The sequence below is a fragment of the Ranitomeya imitator genome, chromosome 8, assembly GCF_032444005.1.
Source record: "Ranitomeya imitator isolate aRanImi1 chromosome 8, aRanImi1.pri, whole genome shotgun sequence".
NCBI lineage: Eukaryota > Metazoa > Chordata > Amphibia > Anura > Dendrobatidae > Ranitomeya > Ranitomeya imitator.
Window position 1 is genome coordinate 106,211,717 of NC_091289.1, and position 24,904 is coordinate 106,236,620.

General features: G+C 42.3%; 1 protein-coding gene across 1 annotated transcript in view; it reads right to left on the reverse strand.

The window, feature by feature from the left end:
• The window catches only part of HMCN1 (hemicentin 1), a 733,390-nt gene that overhangs the window by 487,665 nt on the left and 220,821 nt on the right, over positions 1 to 24,904 (reverse strand). The window contains exons 27-29 of the mRNA XM_069737257.1: positions 24,523 to 24,653; positions 17,960 to 18,101; positions 15,607 to 15,733 (exon numbers count right to left, since the gene is read on the reverse strand). Of these exons, the coding sequence (XP_069593358.1) occupies positions 15,607 to 15,733; positions 17,960 to 18,101; positions 24,523 to 24,653 (400 nt within the window). The remainder of the gene's footprint in view (positions 1 to 15,606; positions 15,734 to 17,959; positions 18,102 to 24,522; positions 24,654 to 24,904) is intronic.

The window sequence follows — 24,904 nt, forward strand, 5'->3', positions numbered from 1 at the left end:
AGTACTTAAGTGACCATACCAGTGTCCTTCCTGATTCTTCAGTGTTCTTTAACTATTGATTGTCCAAGCTGCACACTTGGCCCGACCTCTCCTTGTACGCCTTGGAGGTGCTGCCATGCCCTGCTGCGAGTGTGTTGTCTGAGCAGTATTTTAGCTCAGCAGGTGCAATCATAACGGATAGGTGCACACAGCTGTCAATGGAAAACGCAAACAGGCTGACTCTTCTAAAATTGAACAAGGGCTGGATTTCCTCAGACTTTGTAAGCCCTACGGATGACAGCAATGCTATGTTAATGCAGGCTAAATGGGTATTTTGGAAGTTGTCTTAACATCCATCCCTTACAATCCAAAACCATTTTGCTCAAGAAATCAAATCCTTCTCCTCCTCCTTCCGCTTCTGCAACAAGTACTTAGTGTTCATCTATGTATACCCTATGTGGATATTGTTTTGTACTTTTTGAAATCTTTGCACATTGTGCAAATCTGCTAAATGTATTGTGAGGTCCTCTTCATGGTCTCTTTCAGCGTGTGTGATACAGACGCCTTGGGTTATTTTTGGAAAACGTTGCACATTGTGCAATGGTGAAATTTGTACTCCCTATCTCTACCTATTCTAGTAACTGCAAAATGTATTGTGGGGTCCCCATCACCGTCTCTTTCAGTAGGTATGATACAGCCCCCTCAGGGTAATTTTTTGAAACCTTTGTACATTGTGCAATGGTCTAATTTCTACTCTCAATCTCTATATATTCTATTACTATAATTTTTTTTTATTGCATTGTCCTTCTCACTGTCTCTTTAAGCGTGTATCTGGTAGCCTGATGCTGTCTTTTGGGTCTGCACTTGAACATTTTGGAACATTTTGGTACATAAATGAATTAATATGCTCCACACAATTCTTCAGGTTTCAGCATTACACAGAATATTATGAGTAATGAAACATGCTCTGTATATATGGTGCTAGTTTGAAAATCTTACCCACACATTCCTTTATAATGTAAAATTCAATATACCGTAATACTTTTGTTAGCATACGCCATATACTGCTCATATACGCAGCACCCCAGTAGGTGGGTGGAACGCCTGGGTACAAAAATCTGTGTCTGATGGTGAAACCACTGGCCCTTCCCCTATGCTATGTTATTCCCACTCTGCTGTCCAGGAAGGATGCGCTGAGGCCTCCTTTCCACATCCTTCAATTGCACAGACACAAGAGTGAGCAACCACATCCAGTTCGTTTTCCTTTGTCAGCATATACAGTGCCTTGCAAAAGTATTCGGCCCCCTGGAACTTTTCAACCTTTTCCCACATATCATGCTTCAAACATAAAGATACCAAATGTAAATTTTTGGTGAAGAATTAACAACAAGTGGAACACAATTGTGAAGTTCAATGAAATTTATTGGTTATTTTACATTTTTGTGGTAATTCAAAAACTGAAAAGTGGGGCGTGCAATATTATTCGGCCCCTTTACTTTCAGTGCAGCAAACTCACTCCAGAAGTTCATTGTGGATCTCTGAATGATCCAATGTCGTCCTAAATACCTAATGATGATAAATATAATCCACCTGTGTGTAATCAAGTCTCCGTATAAATGCACCTGCTCTGTGATAGTCTCAGGGTTCTATTTGAAGCACAAAGAGCATCATGAAGACCAAGGAACACAACAGGCAGGTCCGTGATACTGTTGTGGAGCAGTCTAAAGCTAGATTTGGATACAAAATGATATCCAAAACTTTAAACATCCCAAGAAGCACTGTACAAGCAATCATATTAAAATGGAAGGAGTATCTTACCACTGCAAATCTACCAAGACCCGCCGTCTCTCTAAACTTTAATCTCAAACAAGGAGAAGACTTGAGATGCAGCCAAGAGTCCCATGATCACTCTGGGTGAACTGCAGAGATCTACAGCTGAGGTGGGACAGTCTGTCCATAAGAAAACAATCAGTTGTACACTGCACAAATCTGGCCTTTATGGAAGAGTGGCAAGAAGAAACCCATTTCTCAAAGATCTCCATAAAAAGTGTATTTTAAAGATTGCAATATGCCACCTGGGAGACACACCAAACTTGTGGAAGAAGGTGCTTTGGTCAGATGAAACCAAAATCAAACTTTTTGGCAACAATGCCAAATGATATGTTTGGCATAAAGGCAACACAGCTCATCATCCTGAACACACTATCCCCACTGTCAAACATGGTGGTGGCAGCATCATGGTTTGGGCCTGCTTTTCTTCAGCACAGAGAAGGAAGATGATTAAAATTGATGGGAAGATGGATGGAGCCAAATACAGGACCATCTTGCATAAAACCTGCTGGAGTCTGCAAAAGAACTGAGACTGGGACGGAGATTTGTCTTCCAACAAGACAATGATCCCAAACATAAAGCAAAATCTACAATAGAAAGGTTCACAAAGGTATCCAGGTGTTAGAATGCCCAAATCAAAGTCCAGACCTCAATCCAATCGAGAATCTGTGGAAAGAGCTGAAAACTGCTGTTCACAAACGATCTCCATCAAACCTCACTGAGCTCGAGCTGTTCGCCAAGGAAGAAAGGGCAAGAATTTCAGTTTCTCGATGTACAAAACTGATAGAGACACACCCCAAGCAACTTGCAGCTGTAATCGCAGCAAAAGGTGAAGCAACAAAGTATTAAGTTAAAAGGGGCCGAATAACATTGCCCACCCCACTTTTCAGTTTTTGAATTTCCACAAAAATTTTAAATAACCAATAAATTTCGTTCAACTTCACAATTGTGTTGCACTTGTTGTTGAATTTTCACCAAAAATCTACATTTTTTATCTTTATCTTTGAAGCATGATATGTGGGAAAAGGTTGAAAAGTTCCAGGCATCGGAATACTTTTGCAAGGCACTGTATATCTATCTGTTCTCGTATTGTTAGTTAGATAGGACATACATATTCGTTAGCACTTTGCATTGTTTGTGCTGGACAAGGACGATTGCTGATTTTTCCAGGCTCCTAAATGAGACTTCTGTCTCTTTATTCAACTGTCGCTTCCCTTACATTTTCTAAATTTAGGTCCTTATAAAACAGGTGGTGGGGTATTGGCCAGTTTCTGCACATTTTAATCACATCTAAGAGACTGGATTAATACACTCCACAGACCTATTCAGGCCTCAGCCTTACACATATTGGAACATGGTTATTGCCACTCTAAGGCCTTTACCTCTGTAGCACTGCCTGTCACCTGAGTAACACACTCCAGAGACCTCGTCACTGTAATGTGCTACTTCAGTGCAGTATAGTGCAACCTCCTCCAGGGGGTGCTGGTGAGGGAAAAAAGGTTGTACACACAGTGTAACAACACTGTGTGTTGTTACACTGTGTGTACACACACACACAGTGTAACAACACTGAACAACAACACAGGTGCCACAGGTAATGAAAGGGAAGTCAGACAAGCCAAGGTCATGCACAGAGAGGTCAGCGCAGTACACAAGGGGAGTCATAGGAATAGTCGGGGACAAACAGGAAGTCACAACCTATGGGGAACGTGGTAACCAAGACGTGAGACGTAAGAAGAAGTCGGAATGCAAGCCAGAGTCGAAACCAGTCAGGAAGCGTGATAGCAAAGACGGAAAACAAGGGGCAAAGTCCAGAAATCAGATCGAGTCATACATGGGTGCAGGCAGTCAGAGGAACAAGGATCACTAATAGGAATACAGGTCAAGGGCTCCAGCCGGGACGCTTGAACTATAGCTGACACTGGCCCACAGGCTGCAGAGGATTGAAATAGCTTAGCCAGCTCCATAACGAGTCAGGGGGATTAACTTCCAGAGGCAAGACAGCAGAAAACAAACTCAGGACTGGACCATGACAGTACCTCCCTCTCAATGGGGGGTCACCGGACCCCCAGGCTTCCCTGGATAGTGAGCGTGAAAGGCCCAGACCAGTCGATCTGCATGGACCAAACGCGCCGGCACCCACGACCGGTCCTCAGGATCATAACCTTTCCAATGGACCAAGTACTGTAGTGAACGGTGGAGAATGCGAGAATCCACCACCCGTTCCACCTCATACTTGGTCTGGCCATTAACCACAACAGGCAGTGGGTGCATGGGAGACTCACCTGCGGAAGGCACGGCCGGCTTCAGAAGTGCCTTATGAAATACATTGGGGATCTGCAACGACGGAGGCAAGCTCAGACGGAAGGTCACAGGAATAACCACCTCCAAAATTTCATAAGGGCAAATAAACTTGGGACGCAAATTAGCAGAGGGAATCCTCAATCTAATATTCTTAGTGGATAACCACACCTTATCCCCCAGCTGGTAAGTCAGCCCCACTGAACATCGTTTATCAGCAAAAAATTTAACCTTGCCCTGAGCCTCCCCAATGTTTCTCTGAACCTCCCTCCAGATCTCCCCTAGCCGCAGAAAGGCCGAATCAGCCCCTGGACACCCCGAATCCAGCCAGGATAACTCACCAAAGTGAAGGTGTAACTCATAGTTGCAGAAGTACCAGTGGACTGATTGACACGATTATTAAAAGCAAATTCCGCCATGGGTACCGCAGAGCACCAATCATCCTGTCTGGACGTAGTAAGACATCGCAATATCTGCTCCAAAGACTGATTGGTCCTTTCAGTCTGACCGTTGGTCTCGGGATGGTAGGCCGATGAAAAGGACAGACTTCTACCCAGCCTTCTACAAAAGGCCCTCCAGAATTTTGCCTCAAATTGCAGCACTCTATCAGACTCCACACTGATAGGCACACCATGCAATCGGACCACATGCTCCATGAATAGCTTTGATAGAGACTCAGCATTAGGGAGGCCCGCCAAAGGTAAAAATTGCACCTGCTTACTGAACCTATCAACAACTACCCAGATCATGGTTTTGCCATTAGAGTGAGGAAGATCCGTGATAAAATCCATGGACAGGTGAGTCCACGGTCTATCTGGAATTGGCAGTGGCACCAATTCCCCGGCTGGCCGGTTACGAGAGGTTTTAGCGTGAGCACAAGTTTCACATGAAGACTCAAACCCAATGACATCAGAAGCCAACCAAGGCAAAACAGCCTAGTGATGGCTTTACACGTGGCCAAGATTCCAGGATGCCCACTAAGAGCCGAGTCATGGAACTCCCGAAGCACCCTTAACCGATACTGGACAGGTACAAAGAGCTTGTCATCGGGTACAGACAAAGGAGCAAGAGATTGGGCCTCACGAATCTCTCGCTCCAATGCTGAGGACACTGCAACCAACACCACGCCGCGCTGAAGAAAGGAGGAAGGAGTTTCAGGAGGTGAAACTGGATCCAGGCTATGAGATAAAGCATCAGCCTTAACATTCTTGGACTCTGGTCTGAAAGTAATAGAAAACTGAAATTGGGGAAAAAAAGTGACCACCTTGCCTGTCTCAGGGTCAAACGTTTGGCAGATCTGATGTGAGACATATTCTTGTGATCCGTAATGACAGTAATATGATGGGCAGCCCCCTCCAAAAAATGCCTCCATTCTTCAAATGCAAATTGAATGGCCAACAGCTCCCGATTACCCACATCATAATTCCTCTCAGCAGAGGAAAATTTTCTCGAAAAGAAGGCACAAGGTCTTAAAGGGAACCTGTCACCCGCCTCAGGCGTTTGTAACTAAAAGAGCCACCTTGTGCAGCACTAATGCTGCATTCTGACAAAGTGGCTCTTTTAGTTATGCTCCCTGCACACGCTGAAATAAATGCTTATAAAATGTGCCCCCTCATACCGTGAAATCGTCCCGGGGTGGGTCTTTCCCCCCTAATCAGACGCAGCACAGCCGTCACTCCGGGCCTGTGCGCACCGGGCGCACCTCCTCTTCTTTCATTAGGGTCCCTGGCGCCTGCACTGTAAGTTCGTAGGGCAGCGCCGGGAACGCTAATGTTTTTCACAGAATTATGTAATTGCAACCAGGGAAGCCCCAACACTAGTCCCGCAGACAGATTGTCCATAACGAAACATGAAATACGTTCCTGGTGTAAGGAACTCACTTTAAGGAGAAACTCTTCTGAAACCATTTTGATAACATTCTTAGCCAGTGGTGTTTTTTCAATGGCAACAACATGAATAGGAGTCTCCATCCTATCTGTCCCTAACTTACACTTGGACACCAAGTCAGAGTTAATAATGTTCATGGACGACCCGCAATCCACGAAGGCAGAAGTGGACACGGAGCCATTCCCACAACAAAGTTCCACTTCCAACAACATTTTTGAAAATGCAAGAAAGGTACCTGAGAGTCAGGGTGACTACCACGACAATCACCCAGACTCAGATGCTTGTAGGTTGGTGGACAGGAGGAGCAGTCTTTTTTCCATTGTCCAGGATCTCCACAGTAGAAACACAAACCTGCTTCAAACCATCGAATCCTCTCCTTCTCCTTGAGATTGGTGACTCCCACCTCCATAGGTTCAGACGGGGTGAAACATCAGGACCAGCAGAAAAAAAAACGGATTCTCTCGCTGTGCAATACCTCTCTCCTGCAGCCTCCGATCCATGCGGATAGCCTGAGTCATAGTCTCCTCCAATGAGCTGGGAGGTGGATGGAGAGCCAGAGCATCCTTCAGGTAGTCCGCCAATCCACTCCTGAACAGACATCTCAACGTGGAGTCATCCCAGGACACCTCTGTGGACCATCGACAGAACTCGGAGCTGTACAACTCAGCTGAGCGCTTCCCCTGAACCAGACCCATAATAGTGTCCTCTGTCAACCTGACACGGTCCGGTTCATCATAGATAAGTCCTAGGACCTCAAAGAACCTATCTACAGACATCAGGAGCAGTGAGGGGCAGTGAGAAAGCCCAAGATTGGGGACCCTGCCTAAGTAAGGAGATAATAATCCCTACCCGCTGAGTCTCATTCCCAGACGATCGAGGTCTAAGGGAAAACAATAACTTACAACTTTCCCTTAGCATTCAAAATTTATATTTTTCACCAGAAAAGGTGTAAGGAAGCTGAACTAAGGGTTCGGCAGAATGCAAAATAACATCTACCGACTCACCAGGTTGACTAACAGCATGGGGTGTGGTTCCCTGCAAGGTCTGAACAGTCTCCGTCAGTTCTTTTTGTAAGAGAGTATGAGACGTAACAAGGGCCCGATGTTGCACCTAAAAATCCAGCACCATCTGGGCCAAACTGGACACTTGATCCGCCAGGTTGCAAAGTGGATCCATGACCAGAGAAAAAAAATGAGAAAATCCCCTTTAACCCCTTCCCGCCGCGGCCCTTTTTCGTTTTTGCGTTTTTGTTTTTTGCTCCCCTCCTTCCCAGTGCCATAACTTTTTTTATTTTTCCATCAATATGGTCATGTGAGGGCTTATTTTTTGCGGGACGAGTCGTACTTTTGAACGACACCATTGGTTTTACCATGACTTGTACTAGAAAACAGGACAAAAATTCAAAGTGTGGTGAAATTGCAAAAAAGTGCAATCCCGCACTTTTGTTTTTTGTTCGGCTTTTTTGCTAGGTTCACTAAATGCTAAAACTGACCTGATATTATGATTCTCCAGGTCATTATGAGTTCATAGACACCTATTTTTATCTAAGTGGTGAAAAAAATTCTAAACGTTGCTAAAAAAAAAACCACGCCATTTTTCGATACCCGTAGCGTCTCCATTTTTCGTGATCTGGGGTTGGGTGAGGGCTTATTTTTTGTGTGGCGAGCTGACGTTTTTAATGATGTCACTTATGTGCAGATACAATTATTTGATCGCCCGTTATTGCATTTTAATGCAATGTCGTGGCGACCCAAAAAATGTAATTCTGGCGCTTCAAATTTTTTCTCGCTACGCCATTTAGCGATCAGGTTAATGCTTTTTTTTATTGATAGATCGGACGATTCTGAAGACGGCGATACCAAATATTTGTAGGATTCATTTTTTTATTGTTTTATTTTGGATGGGGCGAAAGGGGGGTGATTTAAACTTTTATATATTTTTTATTTTTTTCATATTTGTAAAATCATTTTTTTCTAAGATTGGCCATGCTTCAATAGCCATTGGGAGGCTACAAGCTGGCACCACTCGATTGGCTCAGCTACATAGAAGCGATCATCATCAAATCATCAGACCACATTGTGGCGCTCACAGCAGGCCGGCATCAGTAGCCATAGAGGTCTTAAGGACCGAAGGCGCTGCCGGCGGGGTCGTAGGAAAACCAAACTACACCCGGAAGAGGGGCAGAGGATACAAGAAGTGGTCACCGACCTACAGAAGTGAGACAAGATTCAACAAGAAGCAATGAGAGATGTACCAAATGACGATGGATCTGAAGGTAATCTTCAAATTATAAACCTCTCCACGTATGTACTATCGGACATTGAGAAACAGGTGCTTTCGAGGGGTCTCTCGTTCTCTCCTATGAACCCACTTGATAAATTTGTTTTGGTCAAAGACATATATCTGTTTTTTCGCCAAATAACCTTCAAGCTAATATACCATCAACTGTCCCTCATAGATACTTTGCCTGATAATGAGAGACGTGTTTTCTGTGATCTCTTGGAACTGTTGCAGGAAAACGAAACTCCAGATATGCCTGAAAGATTCACGAGATGACTTCCCTCCCAGGCTACCCTGTCGTTTTCGTTATTTCCAGCAGTACAGTTCTTTTTCGATAAAGTTTGTAAGGACATCGAGAATCTCAGACCAGACCCACATCAACATGAAAATTTGGGTAAGATTGAAAGAGAGGCCTTGCAAGGCCTAATAACGAACAACAACTTCATAGTCCGCGAAGCGGACAAAGGAGGGAATGTTGTGTTATGGCCACATGATCTATATGTTAAAGAGGTTATGCGTCAGTTACATGGAGGCAATGGCTACACACCACTACCCTCTGACCCTACGTGGTTTTTTAAGGATAAAATTGATTGCCTCATTAACAGGGCTCTTTGTGACCACGTTATCACCAAGAAGGAGGCTGACTTCTTGACGACACCTCATCCAGTGGTACCCACCTTTTATGCCCTGCCCAAGATCTACAAGTCCCTGTCTGAACCACCAGGTAGACCAATCGTCTCTGCTATAGGTAGCATTTTTGAGTGACCATGTATATATTTAGACCACTTTCTTCAACCTTTGGTCACCTCTTTAAAATCATTCACCAGGGACTCAACCCACCTTATGCAAACTCTGGAGACCTTGGAGATCCTGGCGGGTACATACCTAGTGAGCATGGACGTGGAATCCCTGTGTACCAGTATCCAGCATCAATCAGGTATGCAAGCTGTTACTTACGTCCTAGAAAAAGATCCGCATCGAGTGACAATACACAAGGACTTCATTCTCCAACTTCTATTTTTTATCCTAGACAAAAATTATTTTGTCTTCGATAGAAAGTTTTTTCGTCAGCTATCTGGTACGGCGATGGGGGCACGTTGTGCACCATCATATGCCAACCTATTTCTTGGTTGGTGGGAGGAGTTTATTGTCTATAAACATCAGGCGTTTACATGTAATGTTTTGGTGTGGCAACGCTACATTGATGACATTCTGCTGCTATGGACTGGCCCTTTGGAGGATTGTAATAGGTTAATTATGGACCTGAACGAGAACTCTTATAACATTAAACTCACGTCTGTTGTTTCTGATCACAGCATTGATTTTCTTGATCTTAAACTTTCCATCCAGAACTCAGGTATCGTGAGCTCGTTATTCAGAAAAACTACCGCCACCAATAGTCTCCTCCACTACACAAGTTTCCATCCGTACCATTTGAAGAAGGGGATCCCAAAGGGACAGTTCCTTCGGTTAAGAAGAAATTGCAGCACTGATGCAGACTTTTTGCAACAGTCCAAAGATCTCTCGTGTTTCAAGAAGAGGGGGTACCCTAGAGGGGCTATCTCGGGTGCCTTTCAACATGCTTTACAGCAAGATAGGAGTAATCTGCTCACAAAAAAGGTACGTGATGGTTCCCGTCCTCTTTCTGTAATTACCACCTTCAATAATCGGTGGGTGGATATCCGTAAAATACTCAACAACAATTGGGATATCCTGATGAGTGAAAAAATAATTGTGCCTTTTGTGTCTAGATCACCTTGTTTGGTGGCCAGAAGGGCCAAAAATTTGAGGGACTCGCTGTGTCACAGCCACTACCAACGGCCCACTACCAGACTAAACAGGGGTACTAGGATTTATGGCTCCTATCCATGCAGCAACTGTACCATCTGCCAATATATGGTAGCACAGGATGGCTTCTCAGTCTCTACCCTCTCTTTTCAGATTCGACCCAGAGAATTTTTTACCTGTAAATCCAGAAACATCATTTATGCGATATTCTGTGATTGTCCGAAAATCTACGTCGGACAAACGACACAAGAACTCAGAAGACGGACACAGCAACATCTATCCAATATCTCCACGGCCCGTAGAGATCGAGAGAGGAAGAAGGTTTTATCATCAGTGGCAATGCATTTCTTGGATGTTCATCAGGGCAACACATCCGGGTTCAAAGTTATGGGACTTGAAAGTGTTCGGACTAATATTAGAGGAGGTGACATCACAAACAACTTACTCCGCTGTGAAACTAAGTGGATTTTTAACTTAAAAAGTCTGGCACCTCACGGGCTCAATGAGGAGATGCTTTTTTACCGGTTTCTATAAAAAACTGTGATTTGGGAAATCTGTCGTCAAAGTTGTCAGCCTTCTCTTGGTGACCTCCAAGAGGTTCTGCCCATATTATTTTCTCTTGTAATGAATATGGGATTCTACTATTAGGACTCTATGTCATTCTGGTCATTCTCTAAGGGGGCGGTGTATCTGGTCTACATATCTGGGGTACCCCTTATTATCATTAAGTCAAAGTTTTTTTACCACATTTTTTTTATTTTTTTTATTTTTTTGACTTTTTTGGCTTTTTGTGAGTTCTCTCCTCTATCTACTTCCTTCCTCCTCTTCTAGGAGTCTAGTCATTTGGTATCTGGTAGCTGGTCATACATATAAGTTTTTGAGATACTGTTGTGCCTTTTCACATCCTTTATTCGCCTACTGTGGCAGCATATTGCCTTACAGCATTGAGCATGTGATGCACAAGGCTTGACTGCCAGTTTTTTAGGTATATATCGTTTTCAATTGATATGGGATTGTCGCTCCTTTGACTATAAAAACCAATAAAGAAAGCTGTATAGCCTCTTGTTACAATCTTGTGCGACAATTCTTACCTCACTGTTTTGTGTGTAGTACCACTTGGGATGGCGCGTATATATGCTGTATAGATAGTTTTATGCATCTATAATCGTATTTGGTCCCTTCGGACCGTTAAGGTTTCTGATAGATTCCATGCGAGGGAATGTGTGCTATAAGGTGATTCGTGGCATTTGATCCAGTACTACTATCACCGTCAGAGTCCTTATAGTATATTCACTGCCTCCGCATTTTGGAGTATACTTGCCAAGTTGGCTAGATAACATTATCTCTTTGGGTGCTTATACGCCCGTCTGAGCTATATTGCACTATAATCACTTTACAGTACTGTATATTTTTCTTGGGTTCCATCATACAATGTACCTATCTGGGTGCTTCTTTTATTACTCCTTATATAGTACTGACTTTGGACATACGTTATAGCAATGAAAATGTTATCTTCTCAGCAACTGTTGTAGATACGACGACACAAGATACGTGTTTCATCCTATTTGGCGTTTGTAGTCACAGTTATGCAGACTACCACAGTCACTATATGATGGTGCATATATATGCTGTATAAATGGCTTCATGCATCTATAACTTCATCTATGCTTGATCCATCAGTACTAAGCTTGATATACCCAGCGTGTATTACATTGTATATATTCTATCATTATTTATATCATTATAACAATACTGTGGACGTATATTCTTTCAATATAATAACGGTTTGGGTATCGGCTGTAGCATGCATATCTCATCATTTTCCTATCTGATATTCGCATCAAAATCTAAGCATTTGAACTTATATATATAGCATTGTGGATTATTATCTTGTTTCAAGTGGCATTTATGGGGTATATTATTGGTTGTGTGCGTCTATACCTTATCATTATTCATGGCTAGTAGCATGCTGAACATGTACCTAATGTGCTCTGGCGCCCGCGCACTATTTTATTGCGCCCCTATTTTTTGGTACACCTTACTATCTACACTTACAGTGCCTTGTAATAAGCGACCCTTTTGTGCGCATGCGGATACCATCGGCGGTCTCACATTTTGTTACACCTGTTGGCGAATATATTAAATAACATCTAATTTTATTTATCGCTTCTCTTTTTGTTATACACGGAGCGTACTAGCCTCTCTTGTTCATATTTGTTTAGTTCTGTAAAGCTCTTGGACGCTCTGTATGCACCAAATGCGCTTGCGCACTGTGTTGCGGCGCCTCCATGTTTGTACACCTCTCTTAGTGATCGGCAATAGGTTATTGCTCTTAGCGCACGCGCACTAGCCGGTGTTCCTCCATCGGTATTGTGGTTACTCTTCCGGTTTCTAACATGGCGCCACAGCGTCTATTATGGAGCCTGCTGTAGCTACCCTGGTAGGATCCACTCAGCTGTTATGGTAATTTATTTAGATAGTTGTATATATAAGCGTCAATATATGGACACTGTTACCTCTGCCCCTGACGAAGCCACTCCTTGGCGACACGCGTTGGGCTTCTCTTTGCCCCCCATGACTGACTTCATACCGGACTAGCGCTGTTTTTTTCATGGGCAGGTTCTATTTGGAGTTCTTGTACTCTCGCTTGGTCTTATGTATATAGTATCATCTTGATGCCTTCCCCTTATCGGTCAGATTTAGTTACTGCTTATGGGCAGGCTGCTTCTACATTCTATCTGTGCATTTGTTCTTTACCTGCCGTTTTTGTGGTTTAGGCGTTGCCGTGCATTCTATGTTATACTATCCACAGGTGATTGGAGGTTGTCCTTTGACATTATTAGGCATACGGGATGTGTACACATCTTAAATATTAGATCCATCTCATTTAGGACACTGTCCTACCTGTATATTACTGACATATTGTGTGTGTGGGCCTTCTTTTGGGGAGTTCTAACTCGTATCGATCAGGGATGTTATCTTTATACGCCTATAGAACATATCCTATTGTTTTGAGCCCTGTACAGCTGTATACTTTTCATCTATTGATAACATATATTGTAGTGTGCACCTACATGTTATATCTGTATGTATCTTCTTGTATGAAGTCACCTTCTGGGTCTTGGGGGGTATTCCCTATTTGGGATATGTACCGTGTTGGTTTTTAAAATGTTTTTAATTGTTTGCAGTGTCTTGCTTGACCTTAATAACATTTATTATATTATATATTTAGGATTTATTATTTCTTGGTGATCCCTGGTGTTGTGTATGTCTCTTTTCTCTCTTTTCATGACTCTGGTTTGACATACTCCAGGTGGATCCCAGTCTTTTGATTATACGATGGTGCCCTCCACCCCTGTTTGTCTATGGCTACCATCATGATGCATCGCTGACCCCTGATCATGTGACGGGGGTCTGCGATGCACTCATTTCCGTCCGCGTGGCCGGAAGCGGTAGTTAAATGCCGCTGTCAGTGTTTGACAGCGGCATTTAACAGGTTTATAGCGGCGGGTGAATCGCGATTTCACCTGCCGCTATTGCGCACACTTGTCAGCTGCACAAAACAACTGACATGTCGCGACTTTGATGTGGGCTCTTCGCCGGAGCCCACATAAACGGGGGAGACACGACATGCGCCGTACTAGTACGGGGCATGTCATGAAGTGGTTAAATGTGTGGTCAGCTATAATGTAATGTGCTGCTGCAGTGCAGTATAGTGCAACCTCCACCTGGGGGTGCTGATGGGGGAAAAGAGGTTGTACACACAGTGTAACAACACTGAACAACAACACAGGTGTCACATGTAATGAAAGAGAAGTCAGACAAGCCAAAGTCATACACAGAGAGGTCAGAGCAGTACACAAGGGGAGTCAGAGGAATAGTCGGGGACAAACAAGAAGTCTGAACCTACCGGGAATGTAGTAACCAAGATGTGAGACGTAAAAAGAAGTCGGAAACAAGTCAGAGTCGAAACCAGTCGGGAAGCGTGGAAACAAAGATGGAAAACAAGGGGCAAAGTCCAGAAATCAGATCGAGTCATACACGGGTGCAGGCAGCCAGAGGATCAAGGATCACTAATAGAAATACACATCAGGGGCTCCAGCCGGGATGCTTGAACTATAGCTGACACTGGCCCACAGGCTGCAGAGGACTGAAATAGCTCAGACAGCTTCATAAGGAGGCAGAGGGAATTAACTCCCGTATGACCAGTCCAGAGACAAGACAGCAGAAAGCAAACTCAGGACTGGATCATGACCGTTACTTTCTGGGACATAGCCTGTGATTATTCTATTGTTGCTCAAAACCATGCAAAAGATACATTTTGCCTGGTTAGGTAGTTTCCAGAAAATGTTCCTGACATGGGTTTCAAGCCCGACAGATTTAGCACAATACAGGCCCTCGCTTGCCTACACTGTATTCAGAATTGAATTCTAATGCTTTTGGTGTCTAGTAGAATCCAATTTACTGACACTGATCATACAGCTCACCTAACTCCTGTATTATATTCATCTTACAGCGGCTTCACCTGCTATGACAGTTGTTCCATTGGGATCCGGTGGAAAAAATGAACAGTGGACCTTACAAAATGCAGGTTTCATAGCACCTGCTTGCCCTCTGAAAATTTTAAGTGAGGGCTGCATAATGACATGGCGGTAGACATGGTGGTGGTGACGACGAGCAAAGCTCAAAATTCAAATGGGCATGTTTGAAATGGCATTGTAAATGGGTGTGGAATATGTATTCCACTATTTTGCTAGTTATTTGGCACGAGGGAGGGATCTCCCAAATATAGGAGTGGGAGCCCCCACAAATGTATGAAACAGGGCCACCTGAGGACCCTTGCCAAACTCAAGTTTTACGGCACCTGCTAGCACTTTGCAAATTATAAGCGAAGGCCGCATAATGACATGGTGGTGGACATGGTTGTTTTATCGGTTGAAGCCCGAAATTCAAATGGGCATGTCTGAAATGACATTGTTAAGTGATGTGGAATATTTATTCCACTATCTAGCTAACTAGTTGGCATGAGGGAGGGACCTCCCAAATGTAGTAGTGAGAGCCCTCACAAATGTTAAAGGAAAAACTAAAGTCAAAACGCTCTGTGTGAACATATGCTAATGGGGAGGTATAGTTGTTTTTATTTTTTTGATTTTTATTTTGCGTTATATGCATGTAATTTTGAAGGAAATAATGTTTTTCCCTTTAAAAAAAATGTGGGTTTGGTATGTCTTTTTAAACATCTGTAAAACCGGCACAATAGTCTGACAACAGTATTCCCAGATACCATAGGTGAGTCAGAAAGGCATGCCAGCATCTTCACCATGCTGTTCCCATTTAGTTTTAGCTCTTTCCCATCTATTTCAGCTTTTTTCCCATGGCCACAGACTTGTTTGTTGGGTCTAGCAGAAAAATATTCGACTTTCCCTTTGACGTGCATTGGATTTGTTATTCGGGTACAAATACACGGATATTAGAAATTATTCGTGTCCATTTTACCGAATCAGAATATTTCACTATTCGCTCATCATCACCAATGCTTACCTATTTTCTTTGAACCACTGAATGGCAGGGAATGGTTTTCCCTTCACCTTACACTCCAGTTTAGCTTCATTTCCAGCTATTACAGAAACATTAATAATACTTCCACTGCTTACAATTTCCGGAGGATCTAGTAAAAAATAAAAAAATAAGAATTTTACATGCAGGATATATAAATCAAATGGTAAAACAGGAGAGACAAAATGTATCTGGGTTCCCTCTGCAGCTTTTTAAGTAAGCACTATAGCTTACCGAATAAGCGGGGACACGATCAAATTCGCTCATCTCTAATCAGGACTTCCCTATGCTCATCTCAGACTAGATGTCTCCAGTATGTCAAGTGCCTCATCATAGCTCATTCACTTAGCACAAAAGTATATCTCTTAGTGAGGTTCTTCTACTCTACCTACCCACACTATGCCACAGAGTTTCATAACGCTTATGTCACATCAAAGTAGAGATCTCTGAACAATTACCTTCCAGAGACTGACAGCTCCTACTCCAGCAAGTTGGCATGCGTGAAACTAAACAAGTTCATGGACTTTGTGGGTTGCACAAATCATTATATCAAATCAGCATAAGAACAGCAATAACACATTTCCTAAAAGGAACCTGTCATGTAAAATAGTGCTATTAACCTGTAGATATGGGGTTAATCGGCAGCTTTATGACATTCAGTGCAACCACACTGAGAGACCCTCTGCCGGGAGGAAATTAATGTTTCGGCTTCCAGTTATAGGGTTTCATGTACAAGTCAGCGCATAGAGAGCAGTGGATGTAACCCCACCCGTGGCACTGACTGACAGCCAACCAACCCTAATGCTGATCCTGCTGTCAGTCCCTATACACAGAGCGGTGAGTGAAGTGGTATTGTCACTACCCCTATGACTGGAAACCGAACAGCCGGGGAATAAAGTTAACTCCCTCCCTGCAGAGAGTCTCTCAGTGCTGGCACCGCATGGTATCAAAACGCTATAAACCTGCAGATTAACCTCATATCTGCAGGTTAATAGTGTTATTTTATATGACAGGTTCCTTCAAAGAGAATGTAAAACCTATAATATTTTGTTCTAATTAAAAAAAACATACTGATATTCTTTTCTTTGCAATCTATCTGTATTATCTTATTGCAGATTATTATATTCTTTTTCTTTGTAAATGATTATGGTGGCCGTTATCTTGCCTGAGCTTCTGTTAACAGTATTTAGAAATATGTTACTGTAGCCACATGTACCATACACAGCAATAGACCGGCTAATTGACTCCTGTAAAAAATGTACCGTAAATGCCATTGATTAGGGAAGGCGAGGAGCTGAGCAGGTGCATTCTGTGTCATCTAGATGTAGATGTTATACTACTATCTGTTATGATAATTATATACTGTACCTATTGGAAAAAGCTATTTCTAGAAGAGCACAGAATTTATACCAGTTATGCTCCTGCTGATACTGCCGGGGCCAGACAGAGCTCTGTCTGCCAACCCAGAGACAGATACGATGCTATGGAAAGCAGAGGTCTGACCATGGATATTCTGAAGCCTATGAGATCTTTGTAGACACAGAGCATAGTAGGCTGCTCATTGTTATATAACTGGAAGGTTAAAGTAAGACACAACACTACTAGTTGTGCAGTGTATTGGCGAACAGATCAAAGGATCACGTGTTCAAATCTTTTTGTGGGACTAAAAAAAATTGTAAAAAAGAAGAAAAAGGTTTAGCATTTAAACCTCAACCACAATAAAAATGCCAATTTCCCAATAATGCAAAAATATACAAATTAAGCTGTTAGTCACTGACAGGACCAACCACTGGACTGAAAAACACAGAAAGAGCAGAGGATTAAATGATTAAAATACCAGTTATACTCAATCTATCCTCACAAAACTGTATATCAATGTACTCAGCTCCCCCTGCTCTATAATAGGATGACTGGAGATTGAAAGGCATTTACCATGTGACAATCCCTTCAATAGAAAAAAGTAAACACTCCAAAAAACGGCACATATCGCCAATATAAATGGTGGAAAACTATAAAAACTAATGCCAGAGTTGTTATTTTTGTTTATCCCACCTGAAAAAACATGGAATAAAAGGAAATAAGGGTGAACCAAGAGTCATATGTATCCCGTAATTGTACCAATATCAAGTACAGGTCTTTCCACAAAAAAACAAGCCTTCACATAGCTCTGTAATCAGAAAAATCAAAACTATATGATGACCATGAAAAATACTTTACAAAGTATTATGTCAATTGTTGAATGTGGGCTACGAGTGGTTCAATTTTCTTACAAACACCTTGATTGGGCAGAGAATGCACTTAACCTCTAGATGCAGAGAATACAACCTACGTAACTTACCAAGAAGGTTTACATAGAACTGCTTCTCAGCGCTCCCTGCAATGTTACTAGCTATACATGTGAAGTATCCTGATTCAGTGTTCTTCAAAACCTTCATTATTTTTCCTTTATCAAGCATGTAAATATTATTGCTCTCAACAACCTAAAAGAAAAGAACAATTATGTATTAGCAAATGATAATGGGAAAACATGTCCTACTTAACATTTAAGAGAATATTGGAAAATCAAATCTATCTGCACGAACTTAGTTTGTCATTCCAAAACCATGTGCTTGGAACGAGTTCATGGTGGATCAAGCTTTTCAACAAGTAAGGTATGGTTCTCGACTTGGTTTTGTCCAAAACTTCTAGCCTTCTTTATTAGACTGCAAAACTAACCACTGAGCCACATTAATGTCATTTCATGACGGTCTAAATGCCTGGCTGTCCACGGCTTCCCCTTGCAAAATCATCTGTGCCACCACCCCTGCTACAACCTGAAATCACAAACATTTTACGGTAAGTTTTCCTTTCACCAGAACTAAGGCTCACATTATATTAGTGATCAAATGTAAACAATTCCAATAATGATCTTTGTAAATGTTTTTAGTTTACAAGGGAGTGTGTGGTAGGTAGCTCTATGATGCCAATTATGTAGGAAACTCAGAATCATATGACTTTGCCCTTATTACTACATGGACTTGTAAATATAAGATGACCTTAATGTGGTCAAGCACACTAATCAGAAGGATTACTGGACATTTTACATGCCTGAAAATGCCATGAAATATGAAAACTGAAGATACATAAGTTTACAGTTTGTCATAGTAACAGATACGGTGGCATGTAAAAGTTTGGGTACCCCTGGTCAAAATTAATGTTATTGTGAACAATTAAGCAAGTTAAAGATAAAATTATCTCTAAAAAGACTAAAGTAAAAGATGACACATTTCCTTTGAATTTTAGGCAAAAAAAATATATCATCTTTTTTTCATTTAAGAATAGGGAAAATGGGCCAATGCAAAACTTTGTACACCCTGTGACATTTGTGTGCTTAGATAACTTTGACCAAGGTTTCAGACCTTAACCCCTTAAGCCCCAAGGGTGGTTTGCACGTTAATGACCGGGCCAATTTTTACAATTCTGACCACTGTCTTTTTATGAGGTTATAACTCTGGAACGCTTCAACGGATCTTGGTGATTCTGACACTGTTTTCTCGTGACATATTGTACTTCATGATAGTGGAAACATTTCTTCAAAATAACTTGCGTTTATTTGTGAAAAAAACGGAAATTTGGCAAAAATTTAGAAAATTTGGCAATTTTCCAACTTTGAATTTTTATGTCCTTAAATCACAGAGATATGTCATGCAAAATAATTAATAAGTAACATTTCCCACATGTCTACTTTACATCAGCACAATTTTGGAACCAAATTTTTTTTTGTTAGGGAGTTATAAGTGTTAAAAGTTGACCAGCAATTTCTCATTTTTACAACAACAATATTTTTTAGGGACCACATCACATTTGAAGTCATTTTGAGGTGTCTATATGATAGAAAATAACCAAGTGTGACACCATTCTGAAAACTGCACCCCTCAAGGTGCTCAAAACCACATTCAAGAAGTTTATTAACCCTTCAGGTGTTTTACAGGAATTTTTGGAATGTTTAAAAAAAAATTAACATTTAACTTTTTTTCACAAAAAATTTACTTCAGCTCCAATTTGTTTTATTTTCCCAAGGGTAAGAGAAGAAATTGGACCCCAAAAGTTGTTGTGCCATTTGTTCTGAATACGCCAATACCCCACATGTGGGGGTAAACCACTGTTTGGGCGCATGGCAGAACTCGGAAGGGAAGGAGCGCCATTTGACTTTTCAATGCAAAATTGACTGTAATTGAGATGGGACACCATGTCACGTTTGGAGAGCCCCTGATGGGCCTAAACATTGAAACCCCCAAAATGACACCATTTTGGAAAGTAGACCCCCTAAGGAACTTATCTAGCTGTGTTTTGACAGCTTTGATCCCCCAAGTGTTTCACTACAGTTTATAATGCAGAGCCGTGAAAATAATTATTTTTTTTCACAAAAATTATTTTTTAGCCCCCAGTTTTGTATTTTCCCAAGGGTAACAGGAGAAATTCGACCCCAAAAGTTGTTATCCAATTTGTCCTGAGTACGCTGATACCCGATATCTGGGGGGGAACCACCGTTTGTGCGCATGGCAGAGCTCGGAAGGGAAGGAGCGCCATTTGGAATGCAGACTTAGATGGATTGGTCTGCAGGCGTCACGTTGCATTTGCAGAGCCCTGATGCACCTAAACAGTAGAAACCCCCCACAAGTGACACGGTTTTGGAAAGTAGACCCCCTAAGGAACTTATCTAGATGTGTTTTGACAGCTTTGAACCCCCAAGTGTTTCACTACAGTTTATAACGCAGAGTCATGAAAATAAAAATTAATTTTTTTTCCCACAAAAATGTTTTTTTAGACCCCCAAATGTTTATTTTCCCAAGGGTAACAAGAGAAATTGGAACCCAGTAGTTGTTGTCCAATTTGTCCTGAGTATGCTGATACCCCCATATGTTGGGGTAAACCCCTGTTTGGGCACACGTGAGAGCTCAGAAGGGAAGGACCACTGTTTTACTTTTTCAACGCAGAATTGGCTGGAATTGAGATCGGACACCATGTCGTATTTGGAGAGCCCTGATGTGCCTAAACAGTGGAAACCCCCAATTCTAACTGAAACCCTAATCCAAACACACCCCTAACCCTAATCCCAACCATAGCCCTAACCACACCCCTAACCCTGACACACCCCTAACGCTAATCCCATTCGTAAATGTAACCCTAACCCTAACTTTAGCCCCAACCCTAACTTTAGCCCCAACCCTAACCCTAACTTTAGCCCCAACCCTAACGTTAGCCCCAACCCTAACTTTAGCCCCAACCCTAACTCTAACTTTAGCCCCAAGACTAACTTTAGCCCTTAACCCTAACTTTAGCCCCAACCATAACTTTAGCCCCAACCCTAGCCCCAACCCTAACCCCAACCCTAACCCCAACCCTAGCCCCAACCTCAGCCCCAACCCTAACCCCAGCCCTAACCCCAGCCCTAACCCTAGTCCTATCCCTAGTCCTAACCCTAGCCCTAACCCTAGCCCCAACCCTAACCCTAGCCCTAACCCTAGCCCTAAACCTAGCCCTAACCCTAATGGGAAAATGGAAATAAATACATTTTTTTAATTTTTTTTATGTTTCCCTAACTAAGGGAGTGCTGAAGGGGGGTTTGATTTACTTTTCTAGCGGGTTTTCTAGCGGATTTTTATGATTGGCAGCTGTCACACACTAAAAGACGCTTTTTATTGCAAAAAATATTTTTATCGTTACCACATCTTGAGACCTATAATTTTTCCATATTTTGGTCCACAGAGTCATGTGAGGTCTTGTTTTTTGCGGGACGAGTTGACATTTTTATTGGTAACATTTTCGGGCATGTGACATTTTTTGATCGGTTTTTATTCCGATTTTTGTGAGGCAGCATGACCAAAATACAGCTATTCATGAATTTCTTATGGGGGGGGGCGTTTATACCGTTCTGCGTTTGGTACAATGGAAAAAGCGGTTTTATTCTTCGGGTCAGTACATTTACAGCGATACCTCATTTATATCTTTTTTATGTTTTGGCACTTTTTATACGATAAAAACTATTTTATAGAAAAAATAATTATTTTTGCATCGCTTTATTCTGAAGACTGTAACTTTTTTATTTTTTTGCTGATGATGCTGTATTGCAGCTCATTTTTTGCGGGACAAGATGACGTTTTAAGCGGTACCATGGTTATTTATATCCGTCTTTTTGATCGCGTGTTATTTCACTTTTTGTTCGGCGGTATGATAATAAAGCGTTGTTTTTTGCCTTTTTTTTTTTTTTACGGTGTTCACTGGAGGGGTTAACTAGTGGGACAGTTTTATAGGTCGGGTCGTTACGGACGCGGCGATACTAAATATGTATACTTTTATTGTTTTTGTTTCTTTATTTAGATAAAGAAATGGATTTATGGGAACAATATTTTTTTTCTTCTTTATTTAGGAATTTTTTTTTAGTTTTTTTTTTTACACATCTACAAAAAATAGTTTTTACTTTTTTACTTTGCCCCAGGGGGGACATCACTGTATAGTGACAGATCGCTGATCTGACACTTTGCAGAGCACTGTGTCAGATCAGAGATCTGGCGTGCCCTGCTCCTTGCTTACAGGAACATGCTCTGGACCCGGAAGTAGCCCTGCGACCATTTTGGATCCGGGGTCTGCAGGGAGTAGACGCTCGGTACAAGGTGAGCACTTCGCCTTGTACCGATCGTCTCAGGGAAGCCCGCAGGGAGCCCCCTCCCTGCGCGATGCTTCCTTATCCTGCCGGCACACCGCGATCATGTTTGATCATGGTGTGCCGGGGTTAATGTGCCGGGAGCGGTCCGTGACCGCTCCTGGCACATAGTGCCGGATGTCAGCTGCAATAGTCAGCTGACACTCGGCCGCACTCCCCCGTGAGCGTGGCCGATCGCGTATGACGTATTATCCCGTCACTGGGAATTAAGTCCCAGGTCACCTTGATGGGATAGTACGTCATATGGGATTAAGGGGTTAAGTAGCCTGCGTAGTGCGATGGTGTTCATAACGTGTGGTTATGAGGCAGTGACCCAGTAAAGCTCAATGCAAATGTCTTTAGGGTATTTCCACACATTGCGGATTTTGCTGCGGATCCGCAGCGGATTGGCCGCTGCGGATTCGCAGCAGTTTTCCATGAGTTTACAGTACCATGTAAACCTATGAAAAACAAAATCCGCAGTGCACATGCTGCGGAAAAAAAAGCACGGAAACGCTGCGTTGTTTATTCCGCAGCATGTCAATTCTTTGTGCGGATTCCGCAGCTCCATAATAGGAATCCGCAGGTGTAAAACCGCAGGTGGAATCCACACAAAAAACGCAAAAAATGCAGTAAATCCGCGGTAATTCCGCAGGAAATCTGCAGTGTAGTTTACCTGCGGATTTACCAAAATCAGTGCGGAATAATCCACTCAACTTTCCGCAACATGTGCACATACCCTTACTGTCCAAAAACTCACAACTTAAAGGCAAAACGGTATCCTCCAGACCGCAGCCGGGGCACCAAAACAGTCCGTCTCCAAAACATGTTGCTGTGGGCGACTGCATTACCATGTCACACTGAGTGGGCGCCAGGCATTTTGCTTCCCTTGGCTCTGTGTTGACTTCACACAAGCGGGATGTTGCAGAGCCAACCGCTCTGAAGCTTGCAAACACTGACACACCCAAACCTTTGCAGCAGGGTTTTTAAATGGGATCTGTGGCCATGAGCCACTTGTAAGACCTGGCTGGAGGGAGTAAACCGCACCAGTACTATCCTGTAGTTCACACCAAAAATAAAAGCCCATGCAGGATTTTCTTAAATCTGCCTTGGCCAAATAGCTTGACCAAGTCCAAACTTACTTTTACTCTGCACTGCAGCCACAGCTCAGTCTGTGACTGCAATGCACTCCAGCAGGCTCAATACGCTTCTATACCCATTCTGGGGGATACATACCGTCCCTCGCATATAATTCCCTTCACTGCCTCACACCTGTTAGGGTTATGGCGTGTTCATTATCATCGTTAGGAAAGGCCAGGTGAAGGTGATGCAAATTTCCCCGCTTCAAAAAACCCAGCCTCCCCTAATCTTGTGCCAAATAACATCAGCCATGAGTTCTTCTAAGCAGCTGCCTAGCACTCTGAAAATGAAAATGGTGGAGGCCCACAAAGCAGGAGAAGGCTATAAGACAATAGCAAAGTATTTTCAAGTTGCCCTTTCCTCCGCTCGAAATGTAATTAAGAAATGGCAGTTAACAAGAACAGTGGAGAGCAAGACAAGATCTGGAAGACCAAGTAAAATTTGAGTGAAAGCTGCGGCAAATCAGAACCCCCGCTTGACTGCAAAAGACCTTTAGAAAAATTCAGCAGACTCTGGAGTTGCGATATATTGTTCTATTGCTCACCTGAACCAATATGGTCTTCAAGGAAGAGTCATCAGAGGAAAACCTCTCCTGCATCCTCATCATAAAATTCAGCATCATAAGTATGCAAAATAACATTTAAACAAACATGATGCATTTTGGAAACAAGTTCTGTGGACCGATGAGGTTAAAATATAATTGTTTGGCCACAATGATCAAAAGAATGTGTTAAGAAAAAAAAACATTTACAAGCTGTGATTCTTTCAAAAGGGGGTGTTACTAGCTACTAACCATGCAGGGTGCCCAAAACTTTGCATTGGCCCATTTTCCTTTTAATATTCTTTTTAAATGTAAATGATGCCAATATATATTTTTTGCCGTTAATACTATTAGGACTCTGGATTCCCAAGGAATCCAGAATTCTGACAAATACAAAGGAAATGAGTCATCTTTAACTTTGGGCCTTTTAGACTTGCTTAACTATTCACAATAACACTAATTTTGACTAGGGGTACCCAAACTAATACATGCCACTGTATGTCGTATAGGAAATTAGTTATATATGAGCCATATATACCTCGGTAGTTCCATTATACCACGTGATAAGTGGTGGTGGATTTCCTGTAGCATCACAATATAAGCTTACATCATGGTTCAACAAAACAGAGACATTCATCAGTTTTTCCTTGTCTTTAATAACTGGGGGATCTGTAGAACAAAAGTATAGATAATTACAAACAGAAAATGAGATTTTTCCTATAAATAATTAACAAAATATGTGCAAATTTGCAAAAGTAAGCGCATGTTTACACTGGTATATAATTACTGTGTTCTGTAAACTATTACTTCCATATGTGAGAATGATTCACTGCAATGTTCTCCAGCATTTGAGTTCAATTAAAAACTTGGCAAACATTACTTCTTTAATGAGGACTTGAAAAGTGAGTAAGGGGCAGATG